Source organism: Amaranthus tricolor, chromosome 11, assembly GCF_026212465.1.
Source record: "Amaranthus tricolor cultivar Red isolate AtriRed21 chromosome 11, ASM2621246v1, whole genome shotgun sequence".
In the NCBI taxonomy this organism is placed as follows: Eukaryota; Viridiplantae; Streptophyta; class Magnoliopsida; order Caryophyllales; family Amaranthaceae; genus Amaranthus; species Amaranthus tricolor.
The window spans coordinates 19,027,176-19,047,720 of NC_080057.1; the positions used below are offsets into that span (position 1 = coordinate 19,027,176).

At 30.8% G+C, this 20,545-nt stretch overlaps 1 protein-coding gene across 1 annotated transcript; it reads right to left on the reverse strand.

Annotated features, from left to right (window-relative positions):
• Positions 1–2,379: 2,379 nt before the first annotated feature.
• LOC130826633 (uncharacterized) lies at positions 2,380–3,487 on the reverse strand. Its single transcript, XM_057692205.1, has 4 exons — positions 3,418–3,487; positions 3,279–3,332; positions 2,918–3,217; positions 2,380–2,426 (listed from the first exon to the last, which is right to left on the reverse strand). The coding sequence occupies exons 1-4, from the start codon at positions 3,485–3,487 to the stop codon at positions 2,380–2,382; spliced, it is 471 nt and encodes a 156-aa protein (XP_057548188.1).
• Positions 3,488–20,545: the final 17,058 nt, after the last annotated feature.

The following is a 20,545-nucleotide window of genomic DNA, read 5'->3' on the forward strand; positions in this document are numbered from 1 at the left end:
TAATGGTTGAGACCCAGAATATGTTATATAAATTCTAACACGTCCCCTTACACGAGAGCCCTTTGGGCTAGAAGTGTGGATGCAGCTCATGCCTTCCTCATACATGACGTTAAATATTCCACTTTAAATGAGGGGTGGTTGAAATTTGAACTTGTAACCTCTTGTCACAATGACTTCTTATACCATGTCAAAGAACTAACTCAATCAGAACCTTTAGCTGATAGTTGAGACCCTAAAATATATTATATAAACTCTAAAAGTTTCGATTATTTGCTAATTTTAGTGCCAACATTACTTGATTGTATATAAGAGATTATTTTTCAAATCATTGTTGAAAAGAGGTAATATGGAAGCCTCTAAAATGTTTTAACCACATAAAAGTGTCCCAAAAAGTAAGCACCCAAATTTCTTTATCAGGAGGGTAAATACATTTTAGACACCCTAAGTGTCAATAAAACAATCCTATTTAGACAAATAAAATTGTCTAAAATCAAGCATAGAAGAAGATTTGTGATGGAAAGTTTTAAGCACTTTGATCAACCGTTAAAAAAATTAGAGCATGAAACATAGAAGAACGCCAAAATATTACATAATAAAAGCTTCATATATTTTTTGATATGCCTGATTGTCTGGACATCTGAATTAAACTCGGGAAATTGAAATTGTTTTTGAATTGTATCAAAGGTTAATAGAGATAAAAATAATGTGCATGTATCCATTTTTAAAATTAGCAAAGCTTTTAACCTACTTATTTTAAGTTTTTAAAATAAAGAATGGTATAATTGGATTGTTAAAAGTTTTTAGATGCTTTTTGGCATTGCAAAACAAGTAAAATGTGTCTACGCAATTAAGCGTCTAAATACTTGCACCGCTTAAAAGTGTGTCTATATATTTATGACAATTTCATAAGTGTTGAGAAAAAATCTTATATAGGCGAAATAAACCATCTAAAATCAAGCGTCAAAAAGAATTTTTGATGATTAGTTTTTAGACGCTTTTTGAACCTTCGAAAAAATTAGCCCTATAAAATTAGTTAAAATTATATGGTTTTTAGTCACAAGTGTTGAGCATGCCTTTTCTTGCTTTGCATAAGATGTGATCAGAACAATGCAAACCAATAGAAAGAAGGGAAATTCTACGTGGTAACCCTGAGGTATTGGAGTTTCCACATGGTAACCAAAGTTTTTTTTAAAATCCATGTGGTTTACCCAATTCATCCTTTGACCTTTTTACCCAAAAAACGTTTGAAAACATTAGTTTAGTAAGGATAATGATTGTTGTACGCCTGTTTAACGCTTTTACCAAATCCCATTGCATCAGAAGCTTATATTTCCTCCAAAACACAAATCCTAACTTTCCCATCTTTCTCCCAATCACATTTGAAGGTTTATGTTTTGGGGGAAATATAAGCTTCTGATGCAATGGGATTTGGTAAAAGGGTTAAATAAGCGTACAACAATCGTTATCCTTACTAAATTAACGTTTCCAAGTGTTTTTTGCGTAAAAAGGTCATGGAGAATGAATTGGGTAAACCTAAGCGTTACCGCGTAGATTTTTAAAAAGTTTTGGTTACCACGTGAAAAATCCAATACCACGTGAAATTTCCCTAAAAATAATGAACTTTTAGTGTTTAACTTCTGATAATACAAACCGGGAATAAAATTACAAATCAAAGACTTGAAAGAATAGTGAGTTTAATTTTCATAATGTTTTAGATATGTTTATTTCTTAACAATATTTTCAATTAGTTGAAGTTTTTTTTTTAATTTATATGGTTAATTCGCCCTTATAATAATAATAATAATAATAATAATAATAATAATAATAATAATAATAATAATAATAAATACAGCCCGTCTTTGTATGAGATAGTTTCACCATAAGACGGATCCATGTAATTAGGTTGTTTCTATAAGTAATCACTTTATAACTGTACATAATCACGTTAACATACCAAATACATATGGGGCAGTATAATAAATATGGCCTTACGATAAGACCGTCTCATTTAAGAATTTATGTAATTATTCAATAATAATGCGGGAAATACAATTAGAATAATTTGATAGTACTAGTAAATTAATTTTAGTTAATTCAATATATTTTAAGATCTCTACATGGCTGTTTCTTACCATATTTGGGGTACCAGACTGTCTTGGGCCTTTAAAAATAAGGGCCTCAAATAATGGTGTTATTTAGGGCCAGTTCTGAACAACACTTTTTAAGTGATTTGTTATTAAATTTTGTTATCATCATCATCATCATACTCATCAAACCCAGTGTATTCCGCTCATAGCAAACTATGAACAGAGTCTGGGGAGGGAAGAACAACGGTAGCTCATACCCATAAAGGAGACTGCGGTAAAAGAGTCTCCCGGCTCAAGAAAGATCTTCACTTAGAGTGAAACCTGCGACTACCCAAAAGCCTGCAACTCCCAACACTCGTTAACCATAGACAATATATGATAAATAAATAAAAATAAAATACAAAAATGAAAGAATAAAAAGAAAACGGAGGTATTAGATAGAAACGATTAAAAGACCGAAAAGTAAAAGGCAAGGCACAAAAACACGGCAAGTGGGAGGGACATAGTTAATAATCTGAGACGTGAATAAGGCGCCGCCAACTACTCCTATCCCTGGTCAGGTCCTTCATAAGGTGTAGGTCATGTAAGTCACTTTTAATTTGTTCCTCCCACATTCTCCTAGGTCTCCCTCTACTTCTCTTGCCCTCCACTATGATGCATTCGATCCTTCTCACTAGTGCATCATAGGTCTTTCTCTGCACATGCCTAAACCATCTCAACTTGTTCTCACGCATCTTAGTAGAGAGAGGTGCAACCCTTAACTTCTCCCTAAACTGCTGGTTTTTTCTTTTTATCTATCATTGTGTGACCACACATCCACCTTAACATACGCATTGTTGTTACGTCCATCCTCTGTTCGAAGACCTTCTTTACGGGCCAACATTCTGTCGCATATAAAAAAGTTGGCCTAATAGCAACGCGGTAGAATTTTCCTTTTAATCTACTAGGAAACTTTTTATCACAAAGCACCCCGGTTGTTGCTCGCCTCTTGAGCCAACCTGCTTTTATACGATAAGTAACATCTCTATCAATCTCCCCATTACTCTGTGTTACAGATCCCAAATATTTGAACTTTGATGTACATGCCACAACTTCTCCCCCTATAGTCACCTCTAGCTCACCTTTCAGTTCTGTCCCACTTAAGTCGCATTGCAAATATTTTGTCTTCGATCGACTTGCGCAACCATTTACCCTCTAAGGCTGCCTTCCACTCTTCCAGTTTACTATTGGCCTCCTCCTTGGTTTCTGCGACCAAAACGATATCATCAGCAAAAAGCATGCATCATGGTAAGTTCTCCCAAATAGACTTAGAGATTTCCTCCATAATGACCATGAAAATAAAAGGACTTAGTGTTATGTTGCAGACCCACTTTAATTGGAAAAGACTCAGTCATGCCCATCGGTGTATGAATGAAAATCGATACTCTGTCATACATGTCCCGTATTGCCTCAATGTACCTCTATGAAATACTTTTATCCTTGAGGCTGTTCCAGACAATGCTTCGTGGTATGCTATCATATGTTGTCTCCAAGTCAATGAACACCATATGCAAATCCTTATTTTGCTCCCTATACTTTTCCATCAGTCTCCTCAAAAGATGGATAGCCTCGGTAGTAGACCTTCCTAGCATGAAGACGAATTGGTTCTCTCTAATCACCGTCCCTTGTCTAATCCTCCTTTCAATCACTCTTTCCCACAGTTTCATTGTATGGCTTAGAAGTTTGATTCCTCTATAGTTCTCGTATACCTATGCATCACCCTTATTTTTATACTGTGGGATTAGTGTGCTAATCCTCCATTCTTCTGGCATCTTACTTGATCTTAGGATGACATTAAAGAGATGAGTGAGCCATCAAATGCCCTCTTCTCCTAAACTCCTCCACACCTCAATCGAAATGTTATCAGGTCTAACAGCCTTTGTTCTCCCCATCTTTTTGAGAGCTTCTCCTACTTCTTCTGTAGTGATATCCCTAATGGGCTCGTGATCAAGCGTTCTATGAATGTCAAATGTTTGTCGACCCTCTTCATTTACTCATGTAGTCTCATTGAGCAGTTGGGAAAAATACTGATGCCACCTCGTTTTGATGTCCTCTTGTCTAAGGAGCACACACCCACTCTCATCCTTGATTTATATTTGAAGTAATTTAAGAATATAACGTTACAATACATTTTGTCTTTAAGTTATTTTCTTGAAGTGGAAAATTTTTTACCAATTAAAATAATGAAAGCCACCAATTGAAAGATTATCTTAAAAATAAATAGAGCCTCCAAAACCTTTCAAAATCTACACTCTGTCCCTAAATCTCTATAACATTGGACTTCCTAATAGTGTTTCAAAACTTTTTCCAATCACTTGAAACAATGGAAAAGAAAATGAGCATAACAAAGTATCATCGAATCAAATCATTTAAGAAATCTATCTAGGTTTCCTTTTCTTGATGATTTTACTTTTCGTATTAAAACGTTTTATGCTAAAAAGTGGATATTCATCTACCTAAAATCAGTTACCGGAGATAGCGATTATGATTTGGCATATATTGCAATCTACTCATCAGGGGGTGAAAGTTTGGTTTATGGTTTAGATTCGATACAAATTCAAATCAAACTGAATAAAATTAGGTTTTGTTATTTTCAGTCCAAATCCAAATCATAATATTTATAATCTAAATTGAACCAAATCGAATTGTAAATAACAATCCAAATTGAACTGAATAGACCAAATTGCACCGATTTGTATATTTTGCAAAGAAAATCAACTTTGCATTTATTGTTTCAAAATTATTTTTTCTAAAGCTCCTAAATAGATATTAATAATTTTAAGGTTTTTAATTTGAACAATTAAAAACCTTTTAACAAAAATCTAAAAAATAAGGGCAAAATTTCAAACAAATCAAATGGAAGATATAACATGCCTTTAACATTTCGATTTTTTCGGTATTTTTGGTTTTGTTGGACCCTAGACCGAGTTAACATTTTGGTATTAAAGGGTAATGATATTTACAGCCCTTAGGGGCTAAACATAAAAATTAACGAATTCTTTTTATCACTAATAATTTTAAATTTTAAAGAGAATCTAATCTAGAAATTGAAAAAAAAAATATTTTATATAATGATTTTAACTTCCTAAGAAATAATAAATGATAATATAATAAAGTATAATTAAATGCTTATGTTTTCAAAGTAAAAATAATATTAATTAATATAAATTAAATGCAAGATTTTTTCTTATTGTATATATCATTTCCCATTATTAAATATCTAAGAGAAAAAAAAAGAAAAAAAAAGTACGCACACTCTTACTTTATCGTTGAGAGCCTAGACTTTAAATAGTTCAGCCTCTTTACTAAGAGACTATCTCACCGTGAGACAGTCTAACAAATTGCAGATTAATAAAAAGTATAAAAATAAATAATAAATTCTGAATTCAGAATTGTACAGAAAGTACTTTCTTTTTTAAATGGTTTAGTCTAATTCAATTAAAGTCATCTCATGGTAAAACAGTCTCAATTAAGAATAAGTGAATAGGAGTTCGTACAAGCAAGATTAAAATACTTTAAGATCATATGAAGCAGCTGGTGCTTTGTGCATGAAAATCAAGTTTTGTTTGTACTAGTTTAGTTGGATTAATAATAATATTACAATTTAGAACTAGACATGGCACCGGCCGGCCGGGCCAGCATGCAAAGATCAGGGGTATCACCCGCTCATGATACGTCATGGCATAGTTTGCAATAACGCACAACACGACCTGTCAATTGCCATAGTAGCCTATGGTCATGCCACACTCAACACTTTTAGGTAATGACATAACACGACACAACACGTGACCCGTAATAGTAGCCCAGTGACACAGCACATTAGGCTCGCTGTTTTATCACTTGCTTTGGAATAAAATGAAAAAAATAATTATTATATACTTTGACCCATGATTCGGCACGACAAGCCCTTTTGCTCATGTTGTGTAATAGGCAATTATTCATGGCCCACCGTGACACAAGCCGCTGGGTACACAATTGACTATAGCACGACACACAGGCAAGATGCCCATGGCTATTTACAACCTTTACAAGATGACTTACTTACAATAAATTTTACATTGATGTCAATAAAGAAAAATTAAATACAATTATAATAATTAGTATATACATAATATTAATTGTAGACTCGAGAAGAAAAAACGTTTACAGTTTTCAAAACATTCACCCCCACACAAAAATGTCTAGACATAAATTATTATCATCTCATTTAATTTATAAAACATTCGAATTTCAAAATATTCACTAAATATATCTTTTGCCAAGAAGAAAAGTGGCTAGACTCGTATTCACCAAGCTAAAGGGATAAAATTAATGATTTAAGAACGTAGAGGAATATGGTGGAAGGTGCAAAATAGAATAAAAGTGCAAGTAAATAGAATAAAATAAGCAATGACCAAACTAACAAATAACATATTTATGAATTTCACAAAATTTGAGGTATTACAAGCATAAGTTAAAAATATGGAAGAGAGGGGGAGTATAATAGCAAAGAAGATTGGAAGGTCATCAATATAGGACTTTGTTTTAAGTTATCAAGCTTACAAGGGTGCAATGTATATAGTAACGCAAACAACAAATGAAGCATTGACAAAAAAATTCATGACTGCAACACCAAGAGTTTCTCATTCGAGCATTGGGTTGCTTGTTTGAGTAGCAACATCAATTTCTGGATCAGATAAAGATGGTTCTTCTTAAAAGACTTTTATCTTATCTTTACTGGACTCCTTAACAAACTATTTCTGGTTAAACTCATCGGATAACTTCATTCTAAATTGAGAATCAATAACGTCCTTTAGAGTTAAGGCCTTTCTAATTACTTACTTATTGCACAAAGTATCCCTGCTATAAAGCAAAATCTCTATAAAATGTTTGTAGCAAGGTACCGATAAATACAGTAATAGGGTAGCTAAAACATTATCCTTTATAAAAACCTTAATATTTTGCAAATTCATAACAATAGAGTAAAACGCATCAAGATGCAGTTTTATAGACTTAACTTTTAGCAAACGAAGATCATAAAATGGCTCTTCAAGAGAAAAAAATTGGTAAAACTCTTGACAATGTAGATTAACTCCAACGTTACCCAAACATCTTTAGAACTCTTCTTAACAATGTCTCTCAAGACTTGATATGACAGGGACAGCTAAATGACAAAAAATGCCGTTAACATTTATCACTGCTACTCATTCACGAACATAGCTTCTCGTCTAATACCAATAGCTTCAAAAGCCTTATAAGCACCATTTTAAATCAATTTTAATTTGCCATAAACCTCTATTCATGTCCATATCGAGCTTCCTTGTGTTTTGCTTCATTGTTGTTATGTTGAACTTCAACTAAACACTAAGAACATCACAATAACCTCCTACTCTGACATCAATGGTTAACAGTAATGAGATCGGTTTAACATTGAAAGAAATGTTTTGGATGGTGCAATCAAAGAAGTGCAACGTAATTCAAGTAAACCGAATAAAAATAAGCAATGATTCAACTAAAATACAACTAATTTAGGAGGTTCACTAAAATCGATTACCTTCTCACCAAAGGTATTATAATGGAAGAGATTTACTAAAGACAAAAGGACAACGGAGGAGAGGGAGAAAGCACACATGGCAAGTATTGCTAAAACGTTATCATTTTTTTACGTAAGGGGGACTGATGATAAAAATAGTAAGTATTAATCCTCTATTTATACAAGATTTTCCCATATTATATAAGCTTAGATGATGTGTTTTGGTGTTATTTTCCTACATTGCATTGCATAAAATCAATGGATCATGTATAAAAATAATATTAATAACCCCTAAGTTTCACCTAGTTTTTAAGGCCTTTTTTGAAGTTTGACGTCCCAAAGTTTTGCAACAATAGTCTGATGTTGTTACTTTACTGCTGTCTTTTGTATTTATTCTAGGTTAGTTCTAGGGCTTGTAGGGTTAAATCTTTATAAAAAGGTATGATAAATTAAATACATCTTCACATAAAAACTTTATTTATTACCGCCTCTTATTCAATATTTATCGAGACAATATTTTAATATTTAATATCTCTAATTATTCTTAATTAAAAATTATATAAAATTGATATTAATAATTTTTGTATTGAGACGAATTAAACAAAATCTTACATGACTATGTTTTAACTTATAAACTAAAAATAAAATACAAATTAAGAATAATAAGTGAATAGTGAAAAAAATAAATAGAACTAATGGGTAAAATAGAAGGGAGTATTTTTTTTTTTTTCATGTACAAATATTTTTTGTTGGTTGTTATTCATGGAGTACAACGTGTTCTAATTAATATGCTCAGTAGGTTCTTAGGGAATATTAAGTCTGATCAAATCTTATATAAAAGATAATAACCAGGTGCAATTATGAAAAATAAAAAACTAGGACTTCTAAGGTGCAATTATGAAAAGTTTAATGACCTAATCACAAAATGTTCTCCTAAATATGCAAGCATTTAAACATAATAATAAATCTGTCACGGACCTTTATTTAAAATTGTTAAACTAGGCTGGACTTATTGTGAATGCCAGCATATTAACAGGAGGACACAAGTGACACACTTCATAAGCCAAGAAGATATATATACCATCCCAAAACCATATGGCAATGGAAAGAAGGTCTCTAATAGCTTATAAAATGTGCACACCATTTTTAATTTATCGATGTGGGATAACTCATCCCAACAAAAACTCTTAAAAAATTGTATTTGTCTTATATTTTCAACTTTTTCATTAGAGTTTCAGTTATAATACTCATGTAAGAATCAACATATAAGTTTTCAAGCAACACAAATTTTAATGAAAAGTTAATTATATTGAGCCTAATAGAATAAATTCAATTTTTGTAGAAAGTATTACTTTAATCCTCTATTTCAACTATCTTAATTAGTGTATTAAAAACTAAAAAACGTATCTATCATATATTCTCAACTTTTGTATTAGAGTTTTAGTTATGATACTCTTGTAGGGATCATCATATAATTTTTCGAGCAACATATTTTTACGAAAAATTAACTTTATTGAGCTTAGGAGAATAAAATCATTTTAAAAAATATTACTTTAATTCTCTATCTCAACCATCTTATTAAATGTATTAAAACTTTAGTAAATGTAACTATATTATAAACAAGTCGTTATTATAATCTTCTATCCTTAGATTTTTTTATTGCCAAAATACTTAGTTGATCAAATCATCTATATAGAGATGGTACACATTTGACATTAAGTCTAATCAAATTATATATATATATATATATATATATATATATATATATATATATATATATATATATATATATATATATATATTTATATATTTATATATTTATATCTCACATGTCTCATAGGGAGTGAAAAAAATAAAAATAGGACTCCTAAAAGTGCAATTATTATAATTTTCATGACCTAATCACTAAATTTTCACCTATATATACATCCCTGATATCCATCATATGCATTAGCCACCAATTGGTCACTCCTTTTTTTTCCCTAATAATTGCATTCTCAAATTTTTGTTTAGCAAAAAAGCTCTAAAAAATGCCTGTTAGGAGATCAAAACATGATGGTCCAAGGAGAGACCATTACTCCCAAACACCTTTAACCATGAAAACACTAGAGAACATAGCCAATCAGCAAGGTTTGAAAATTAGTAGGGTCCATGCCGGGCCTCCTGGGTTTGTATCGACCTCATTTTATCATGATCTCACTTCCCCGTCCTACACCTGGATGCTCCCCGGCTGGATAGCCGAGGAGCGTGTTGTTCCAAGCGGACGCGTCTATAAGGTATTCATACTTCCTTTACTTTTTTATTTACATTCAAATACTTATCAACCAATGTAGTATTTAAATTGTTTATATCTCGAGTTTTACAAAATAAAAGATATACAAATTTAATCTTTGATGAAGGATGCTGTCAAATTGAGTTTTGGGGCAATTTTAAGAAATGGGGGAAATCTTTTGTTCAATTTTCAAATTTTTTTATATATTTGGCTTTTTTGTGTATAAATGCATCTAGTTCATGTTTTATGTTTGATTAGTATTATTATTATATTAATTTTTGTTATTTTGTAATGATAAATAAGTTTTTAAAGATTTTAACTATAATTGTACTAGTATGTTGCCTTTAATTATACATGAATTTAGATATTTCTAAGAATATACATGAACCCAGATATATGGGTTTTGATTATAATTATATAAATATAATTATTAACAATTAATCAAAGAGTATCAATCGAGATATAAACAGTTATTTTATGAACACAACCTCAAAATAATCGATTATATTGCAATTTATTTAATTGCTTTTAAAATGTGAATTCATATATTAACAATCAAATCAAAAAATTCAATGTGGTGACTATTTTAGGACATAAAAGACGTATAAAATTGTAGATCATGCATGTGAATGATGTGAACTATTTTATTATCACATAACATTAACAAGATGATTATTGTAATCTTGTAGTAAAATGATACTTCTTCAGTCTCATTTTAAAAATGTTATGTGTTTTTTTTATTTGTAGAAATTCCAAAAAAATTGTTATATTTTAATTATATGATATACAAATATTTGATATGATAATAAATATACACCACTATTAAAATGTCATTTTTTATTTGAGACGCAGTGTAGTATTTATTTTTTTTCATAATAAGAACAAGAATTAATTAAAAGTGAAATCAAAATGAGTCTAGGACATAAAGATCACATTAAATGTTTGGTTGAAAAACAATATTTATAACATATAAGGACTAAGTTACACTCTTCAAAAATAAAATTCCTAAAATAAAACCGGCTCTAAAATTTGAACATGTGTTTATTTACACTCGTACATATAAACTATAACAAGTGTTACGTGCATGAAAATCGTTAAATTAGTTGGTCATTACGTACAATTTTAGTTAAGGCCAAATGGGGCTTGGCCCCTATAATTTTTTGAAATTTATTTATAATTTTTTGAAATTTATTTATAATTTTTGATAAGAGAACATATTAGTTTTACAATATATGGTTGAAATTTAAAATCAATGAACATGGAATATAAATCAATTTTTAGATGGTTAGCATTTTAGGATTGGATTTTCTTTTGAATATTAAGCCTAAACTAATATGAATAAAATGAAATCAAAACTTTTTTTTAAATTAAAATAATATGAAATCATTTTTAAAAATGGTATAAATTGCATAATTTTTGGTATACTAAAAGAACTCAAGGATTGAAAATTTTCATAAAGAATTGAAAATTTTGAGAAAAAGTTCGAGTGTTTTAATTATTTGATGGCAAGGATTTAATTTTACAATAATTTATAAATTTGTCTTAAAAGGGACTAGCTTACTTTAATTAAAATCAATAGAGAACGAATTTAGTCTCATTTGGTGTAAGTATTGTCTTTTTTAGACAAGATTTTTGATCGAATCTCACCTAACCTCTGTTCATAGCTTAGCCTCTAATCCTAAAATACATCGATAATCTTTTTTGAAGTGAACAATCGCTAATTTAGATGTGTGCATCCATTTAAATGATTTCATCCGTTAAAAATTGTGATATTTTTCCAATATTAGAGATAGCAAAATTAAATAGTAATAAACGATTTTCTTCCATTTCAAGGCAATATTTACCAATAAAAGTAATGATTATTTTCCTTTATATACACTCATAATTTCGTTGGGATTCATTCAATTTAAAGGGTTTTATTAATTTCAAAATTTGATGATGATGATCCTATGTCATTGTCGTCTATGAAACATTTATCTTAACTATTACTAAAATAAAATACTGATTACATCAACTAAAAAAACAAAATACTGATAACATCATTGCTTTTTAAATTTGTTTGCGTGTCACAATCTTAAGAAAAATTTTCAAAATAAAACTCAATGATAATTTCATTGTTATTATGACTAATATTTATACCTTTGACTATACTACTTACTAATTATGACTATAATATTAACCATATTGATTATTTAATTTTTTTTAGGTCATATCATTTGATATATTAAAAAAATGTATTTTATTTTTTTTCCAATTATTTTTAAAATCATTTCAATTTTATTAATTAAATGATAACAAAATCTTAAATGATACAAATATGTCAGAAAATTTAATAAATCCATACGAAATACCGACATTATCTAGTGTTCATACTAAACGGAAAAAGATTAGAAAACAAGAGACATTAATGTATTAATGTATTGATAAACAAATAAGCGCCTAATGTCACAATAGGAAAGGAGTATTCATTTTAGGATCGTTGATTTTCTTGATGATAGAGAAAACTTTTACTCTCTCCGTTCTTTAATCCTATAAGCAATGTTCACGAGAATTAAGAAAAATAGAATTTTTTAGATAGTGGAGATATTATTTTGTTGAATAATAAATTTGATGGAAGAAAAGTGGAGATCACAAATATTAAAAAAAATATTAAAAGAAAATTAGTGGAAAAAATATAGGGACCACATCTAATTAAAAAATATTTTTATAAAGTTAGTAGAAAACATGTGAGAACCATAAAAAATATAAAAATGTTAAAATAGAGTTAGTGGAAGATATGTGGGGACCATAGTCATTATTAAAATATTAAAATGAGGATGGATAAGGTTATTTTTGTCCAAAATTTATGATATAAATGGAAAGATTCCTTATGGAAACAACAATTGAAATATCCCAAAATAGAAAGTGAGAAGTTCTTTAAGGAACGGAGGGAGTAGTAATTAGAAAAATTACCTATAATAATTCAACATTTTTATGATTTTCTTACAATAATCTCACTCATTGATTAATTATGAATAATCTTAATTTTATGGGGTATTTTCCTAAAGTATTTTTCTAAAGCAAAATCGGGTAAACATATGACTTGCTATAGCAAGTTTTATTTTTTAATAAAAAGATAAATTAAAATAAAATGGCAAAAAATGTTAAGAAAAATATATTCGAATTTTTTTATGTAAATTTTCAAAAATTTTCTCTAATTTTATATTAATTTTCAACTTAATTTTTTTGTAAATTACGTACTATAGCAGGCCATCTGGTTACTTGAGTTTACTCTAGGCACCCCATAAAGTTGAGATTATTCATGGTTAATCAATAAGTGAAATTATTGTAAGGAAATCATGAAAATATTAAATTTATTCTAGATAATTTTTCCTATTAATTATTATACTAATATAAGCAAATTTCTAGTATTCGTTATTATCCTCGGTCCATGTTATTCATAGAAATTATGATCAAATATAAAGAGAACTAAAAAAAGAAAAACCATACCCATAGAAAACGACCAAAAAATTTCTCCGTTCAAAAAACAAGCAAATTAATATTAGTAGTTAATAGTTAATACTAGGAATTATATGAACATTTATTTTTTATTAATTAAATATCATGTGATTTGCATATGAAATCTTACTATTTATTTTAAGGAAAATTTAATATCAATAAACCCAATTACCTAAAATAATCCAATATTTTCATGATTTTCCTACAATAATTCCATCTATTGATTAACCATGAATAATCTCAACTTTAGGAGGTATTTACCTAGAGTAAGCTTGGGTAACCCGATAATCTGCTATATTAGGTAATTCACCAAAAAATTAAATTGAAAGCTAATGTAAAATTAGAGAAAAATTTTAAAAATTCACATAAAAATTCTGAATAATTAAAAAAATCACAAATTTTTTAAATATTTTTTTCACATTTATGTTGACATTTTATTTTAATTTATCTTTTTTTTAAATTAAAACATGCTATAACAAGTCATCGGGTTCAGAGCTTACTCTAAGATAATACCCTCTAAATTGGGATTATTCATGATTAATCTAGGTGGGTTATTGTATGAAAATAATAAAAAGATTAAATTATTTTAGGTAATTTTTCCATAATTTTATATGTACATATTTACTGGCGAATTCATATCAAGTAGGTTCAAAAAAATTAACTATACCATATATTTAGCTGCATTCAATGACAATCACTGCAAAAATAGAAAAATAAAATACCAAACAATATCCACTAATCATTAAACAAAAATCAATAAATAAAAAACATGTTGTCAGAAATTGTCATTAATCATGAAAATCATTATGATGGATAATATGATGACTTTTACAAGTTTTTCTTTTAGGTGAAAAAGTAATGGAATAGTTTTTTAATTTATAAGTAAATATTATATTTACTTAAAATTTTATAAACCAAGCCCAAACTAGCAATCAAACAAACAAAAGTTTTATTAACACCAGTAATAAGGCATAAACTTTTTGAGGTTATATTTATTTTAGTTGTAAGTTTTTCCGAAAAATTTAGTGACTAAGAAAATAAATAATTAAACAAAGCAAGAGTAATGTAAATTAATACGATTCTTTATTTTTATTTAGTAACTACATTGCTTCCTTTGATAAAGTTATTTGAGAAAAATTTACCAAATAAATTGATATGGAAAACGTAATAATAGTACTTTAGGTTCTTTAAGATGTTTAATAATATTATTTAAGAATTTAATTATAGTATTTAAGAGTTTACTAGTATTTTGTATACTGGTATAGTTGCATTAATACAACGACATATCCAGAAAAATAATTAAGTCTATATTGCTAATGTATATATGACAATTGTGTGCCACTTGGGCAAATTTTGAAAAGAATAAATAAAGTTGATAATTTAAAAAAAAAGTTACTTTTAAAGTCATAGTGATAATCATCAACCGAGTAATTCTGCACAAAGTTAGAGACATGGGATGATAGCAGATAAATCATCCCCTCTAAAGAGAAGGAAAAGAGGAATGCAATCAGTCAATTAAGCCCCCAAAATAAGTGAGCCCTATAAAGAGAGAGATGAATGACACCAAAACCACATAAGAAACGTTACTAGCAAATCACACCACATTTTCGGCTAGGATGCATAAGCCATTAGAATAGAAATCACAGAAATAAGTAACAAAAACAAATTAAGTAAATACTAGAAATAACTAACTAGGATTGAAAGAGGTGAGTAGAAAGAAACATCAAAGGTCTAAGACATAGATTCAGAGCCTCCAACTTCTATTATCCCTCACTAGGTCCTTTGAGAGGTGCAACTCACGCAAGTCGATCTTTATTTGCTCTTCCCGCGTTCTCTTGTTTCTACCGGCTTCTCTTGCCTTCAACTATAAGGCTTTTCACTATCCTCATAGGTGTTTCAACAGTCTATCTCTTTACATGTTCAAATCATCTTAACCTATTTTCAAATGAAATTTGAGATCTTCTGTGCTCACACATCCACCCCAACATTCACATCTCTGCTACTTCTTAAGGGACCAACGTTTGATCCATATAACAATGACAACCATAGTTTTCAAAATCTCGATTTTGATCTACGATTCTATGATTTTACGATCCAAAAATAGGCGACCGATCCAGATCGTAGCTAGGATCTTAATGTGATAGAATCGTGCGATCCTACTTAGCTTAAGAATTTAGGTGGTAGGATCATAATATGATTCTATGATCCTACGATCCAATGATCCGATCCTACATGGGTAGTTTCAGACGTAAAATATTTTCATATGATACAGATTTCACTTACATACAAATATATAATTAAGATAATTATATCAATACCTTTATAAAATTCAAGTTTTTTCTTGATTTGCTGTTTAAAAATGATTATTAAAAATAATTTTCTTTCAAAACTTAATAGATGGAGTGAAATAAGTTTTTACTTACACTTTAAAACATAAAAAGAGAACAAATATAATTGATAATAAGTAATTCAAAGCACATTAATGCATATTTGTAGGATCACACGATCCTACGATCCAATTCTACTGATTTCGATCCTGCCTCCTCAACGATCCTAATAACTTTGATGACAGCTTGATTACCACTTGGTATAATTTACCTTTTAGTTTTGTGGGAAATTTCTTATCACACGTTACTTTAGTCGTCGCTCTCCGCTTAAGCCAACCTGCTTGTATCAATGAGTTATATCTTTAATGATGTCCCTATCACTTTCGATAGCTGATCCTAAATACTTAAACCTGGTCATACTTGCAAAAACATTTGTCCAATATTCACCTTTGGGTCGCTTTTGTGCTCTATCCCACTAAAATTGCATCTTATATATTCGAAATTTATACGACTTATATGCAACTCTTTGCCTTTTAGATTTACCCTCCACTCTAATTTTATGTTAGCATTCTATCTAGTTTCTACTATTAGCACAATATCGTCAGCAAAAAGCATACACCACGGCCCAATTTCCCATATAGATTCAGAGAGCTTATTTAAATTTGTGGCGAAAATGAAGATGTATCTTAGATGTAGACCTATTTTTACTAAGAAATGCTCCATTATCCAAACTTGTATCTAGATGCTAGTCGTGACTCGTGACTCAATCATTCACATGTCACGTATTGTCTCAATATATCTCTACAAAGTATCCTTAGCCTTAAGGCCATAAAAAATAATGGTACGTGGTAAGGTATCATAAGCCATCTCTAGATATATTAATACCAAATACAAATCTTTTTTCTGCTCTCTATACTTCTCCACCAACCTCTTTAAAACAGGGATAGTCATAGTGATAGATCTTCTTGGCATGGAATTGAATTGGTTCTTTCTAATCCCCGTTAAATTGGTATCGAATTTGTTCTTCCCGATCTTCTTGGCATGAAATCGAATTGGTTCTTTCTGATTACCATCCAATTGATTATCTATACTTCTCTATCGAATTGGTATATATCAAAAGCCTTCTCTAGATATATGAACACCAAATGCAAATCATTTTTCACTCTTTCCCATAATTTATTATTTGGCTGAGAAGTTTGATTCCTCTATGATTTTCACATGCTTGTGCATTGCCTTTGCTTTTATAAATTAAAATAAGTGTATTGTTCCTTCATTCTTCTGCAATCCTATGAATGCTGAGGATGACATAGAAAAGGCTAGTCAACCATCATTTTTCCTACTTTCTCCATAGTTGTCTTTCTACTTGAACTATATAAATTTGAAACCTATTTTCTTTGCGTTAGCGCAAGATTTGGTGTTAGCAAACTCTATCTTTAGAAAGAAAGAGGAACACTTGATTATGTACAAGAGTGGAGGGCACGCGACACAAATTAACTATGTATTGGTTCGGAAATGAGATTGGGCCTTGTGTCGAGATTGTAAGGTGGTTCTGGGCATACATGTCAACTCAACATCGGTTATTAGTGTAGGTCTTTAAAATGAAGAAGAAAGTTGTCGAGAAAAAGGTAGAGCGCAGACGTTTGATTATGCGGGGTAAACTTAAAGAGGAAGTAATCCCCACATTTTCAGACAGGATCTAAATGTTGGGTTACCCAAGGCGATCCAAAGATGCAAATCATATGTGGAAAACTATGACCAACACCATCCCAAAAAGTTGATAAAGAGATCTTAGGAGTGTCGACAGTTAAACCAAAGGTGCATAAGGACTCGTGGTGGTGGAATGAAGAAGCGAGGGAGAAGATAAACGATAAAAACGAAAGGGTTAAAGAGCTGATGGCGTGTATAGAGGAAAGAGATCGTATAAGTAAGAGAGAAATCTATAAAGAAGCCAAACGAGTAGCAAAGAAAGAAGTAGCTGAGGCAAAACGGCGGGATTACGAAGACTTCTACAAGAAGCTAGATACAAAAGAGGGAGAGAAGCATATTTTCAAACTTGCAAAAGCCAGGTCCAGAAAGAAGCAAGACATAAAGGCAGTTAAGTATATCAAGGATGAGGATGAGAAAGTTTTGTTGAGACAAGATGACATCAAAACAAGGTGATACCAGTACTTCTCTGATTTGTTGAATGAATCTAGGGGAACAAAGGAGGGAAGAGGACAAACTCCCAACGCCCAAAGCCAACATGAATATGGGTCAAACCAGGACATAACCACAAAGGAAGTTAGTAATGCTCTCAAGGAAATGGGGCGAGCCAAGGCAGTTAGTCTTGACAACATCCCAGTTGAGGTATGAAGATGCTTAAGAGAAGAAGGCATTCAATGATCAACTAACCTTTTCAATGTTATCTAGAGGACACGTAGAATGCTTGAGGAATGGAGGAGCAGTACACTTATCCCGTTATATAAAAACAAAGGTGACACATAAGTGTGTGGCAATTATAGAGGGATTAAACTCCTCAGTCATACAATGAAATTGTTTGAAAGAGTGATAGAGAAGAGAATCAGACAAGAGGCGGTGATTAGAGAACACCAATTTGGGTTCATGCCAAGAAGATCTAACCCGAGGCTATACATGTGTTAAGAAGACTGATGAAAAAATATAGGGAGAGGAAAAAGGATTTGCATATGGTGTTTATAGATTCAGAGAAGGCTTATGATAGCATACCACGATATACCATTTGGGAGAGCCTAGAGGCTAAGGGAGTCTCGTGAAGCCATATTGAAGCAATACGAGACATGTATAATAGAGCATCAACTAACATACAGACACCCGTTGGGATTACAAAGTCATTTTCAGTCAGAGTAGGCTTACATCAGGGATCAACACTAAGACCATTCCTTTTTGCAGTCATTATAGATGAGCTCTCTAAGTCTATTTGGGAAACCGTACCATGGCGCATGTTACTCACTAATGATATAGTGTTGGTCGTAGAAACTAGCGAAGAGACTAATACTAAATTGGAAGAATGAAGGGTAGTTTTAGAAAGTAAAGGGTTGCGTATAAGTTGTACAAAAACAAAATATTTGAGATGCAATTTTAGTGGCAATGAGCAAGTTGATGCTCAAGATGTGACAATTGGAGAAGATGTAGTCGCAAGTACGAAAAAGTTCAAGTATCTAAGGTTGCGTATCCAAAGTAATGGGGAGATTAATAGGGATGTTACACATCGTATACAAGAGGGCTAGCTTAAGTGGAAAGCGGCTACCGAAGTGTTATGCGATAGGAAGTTCCCGATAAGATTGAAAGGTAAATTCTACAAATGCGCCATTAGGCCAGCTCTGTTGTATTGGACAGAGTGTTGGCCCATTAAGAAGATTTAGGAACATAAGATGAAAGTAGCAGAGATGCGAATGCTGAGGTGGATGTGTTGTAACACAATTATGGATAGAATTAAGAATAAGGAGTTTAGAGAGAAGTTAGACGTTGCTCCATTATTTGAGAAAATGCGTGAAGATAGGTTAAGATGGTTTGAACATATGCAAAGAATGAAAGACTCTCGATTCTCCTGTTAGAAGGATATAAAGCATCATAGTGGAGGGTAAGAGAAATCGAGGAAGACCAATGAAAACGTGGGTCGAGCAAATAAAGAACAATTTGAGTGAGTTGAGTCTCTCTGCGGACCTGACTAAGGATAGGAATAGTTGGAGACGACAGATCAATATCTTAGACTACTATCAGTTTCGCTAGCTGCATTCATGACCTAGTGTCCAGTTGCTTCTTACCCACTCCGTTTTTGTTTCTTTTTTTCTTTCATCGTGGATTTATTTTATCTATCTTTTATCTTTTATTTGTATTTTATTTTATGTTATTTTATGAAGACCTAATCTTTCTCTACAAGTAGGTGTTATCTCGAGACAATGTTGCCACTCATATCCTCTTATGCAGGGTTTCTTCTGTTTGGGGGTAAAATTGACCGCTTTCCTCTAGTTCTCCCTGTGAAGGGAGTACGGTATGGATTGTCCGTCAACTTTCCTCACTCAGACCCTGATCTCAAGCGGAATATTGGGTATGATAATCATGATAATGACGACAATTTCTTCCTATTGGCCTTGTCTCACAAAATTAATTCAATCCATTTTAAATAAGCTCCAAAATTACCATTTTTTCCCAAATAGATTATAACATGCAATTCATAAACCCTAAAATACAAACAACAATATTTAGATTCCAATATATATTCAACGTTAGATTTCTATCATCAATCCTAAAAAACTAAAAAAAAAACATTAAAATAACTTTACGACCCGTTTGGTAGGTAGTAATGAACAATGGTAATGGGAATGAAAAATTAGTGTAATTTATATGAAAAATCTATTGGCTACCTTGATGGCCATGCTTGTCCAACTCTAATCATCTCATCTTCTTCATAAAATTCATTCCAATGCATTATCATTGGGAGAGGTGGTTTTAGGTAGTAATGAAAATTTGTAAATAAAAAAACTTTTTTGTGATCAAAGTTTCATTACTATGGGAATGATATAAAACTTTTGATGAAATTTTACACTATAAATCATTTCAATTACCACCATTTAGTACCACTAACCAAACGGACCGTTAGTTCACCATCAGCCAATCATTGTATCACCTGACTTAAATAATACTGCTATAATCGTCTTAATATTGAGAAAACCCTAACTTATATAATGGCCAATTTAATTCAATAAAAGTTTAAATATTTAAAATAACCCCCATACATATTAAGAATAAGATGAATAATTAATTAATCATATGGAATACAAATTAATAGAAA

What these genes read in the sequence shown, in the direction of transcription:
- LOC130826633 (XM_057692205.1), bottom strand. Translation starts at nt 3,487, where the DNA reads ATGGGCATGACTGAGTCTTTTCCAATTAAAGTGGGTCTGCAACATAAC. An exon ending in TAAGTCCTTTTATTTTCATG is followed by an intron (nt 3,333 to 3,417) that starts GTCATTATGGAG and finishes TTTTGGTCGCAG; the next exon opens with AAACCAAGGAGGAGGCCAAT. An exon ending in GTGGAAGGCAGCCTTAGAGG is followed by an intron (nt 3,218 to 3,278) that starts GTAAATGGTTGC and finishes TAAGTGGGACAG; the next exon opens with AACTGAAAGGTGAGCTAGAG.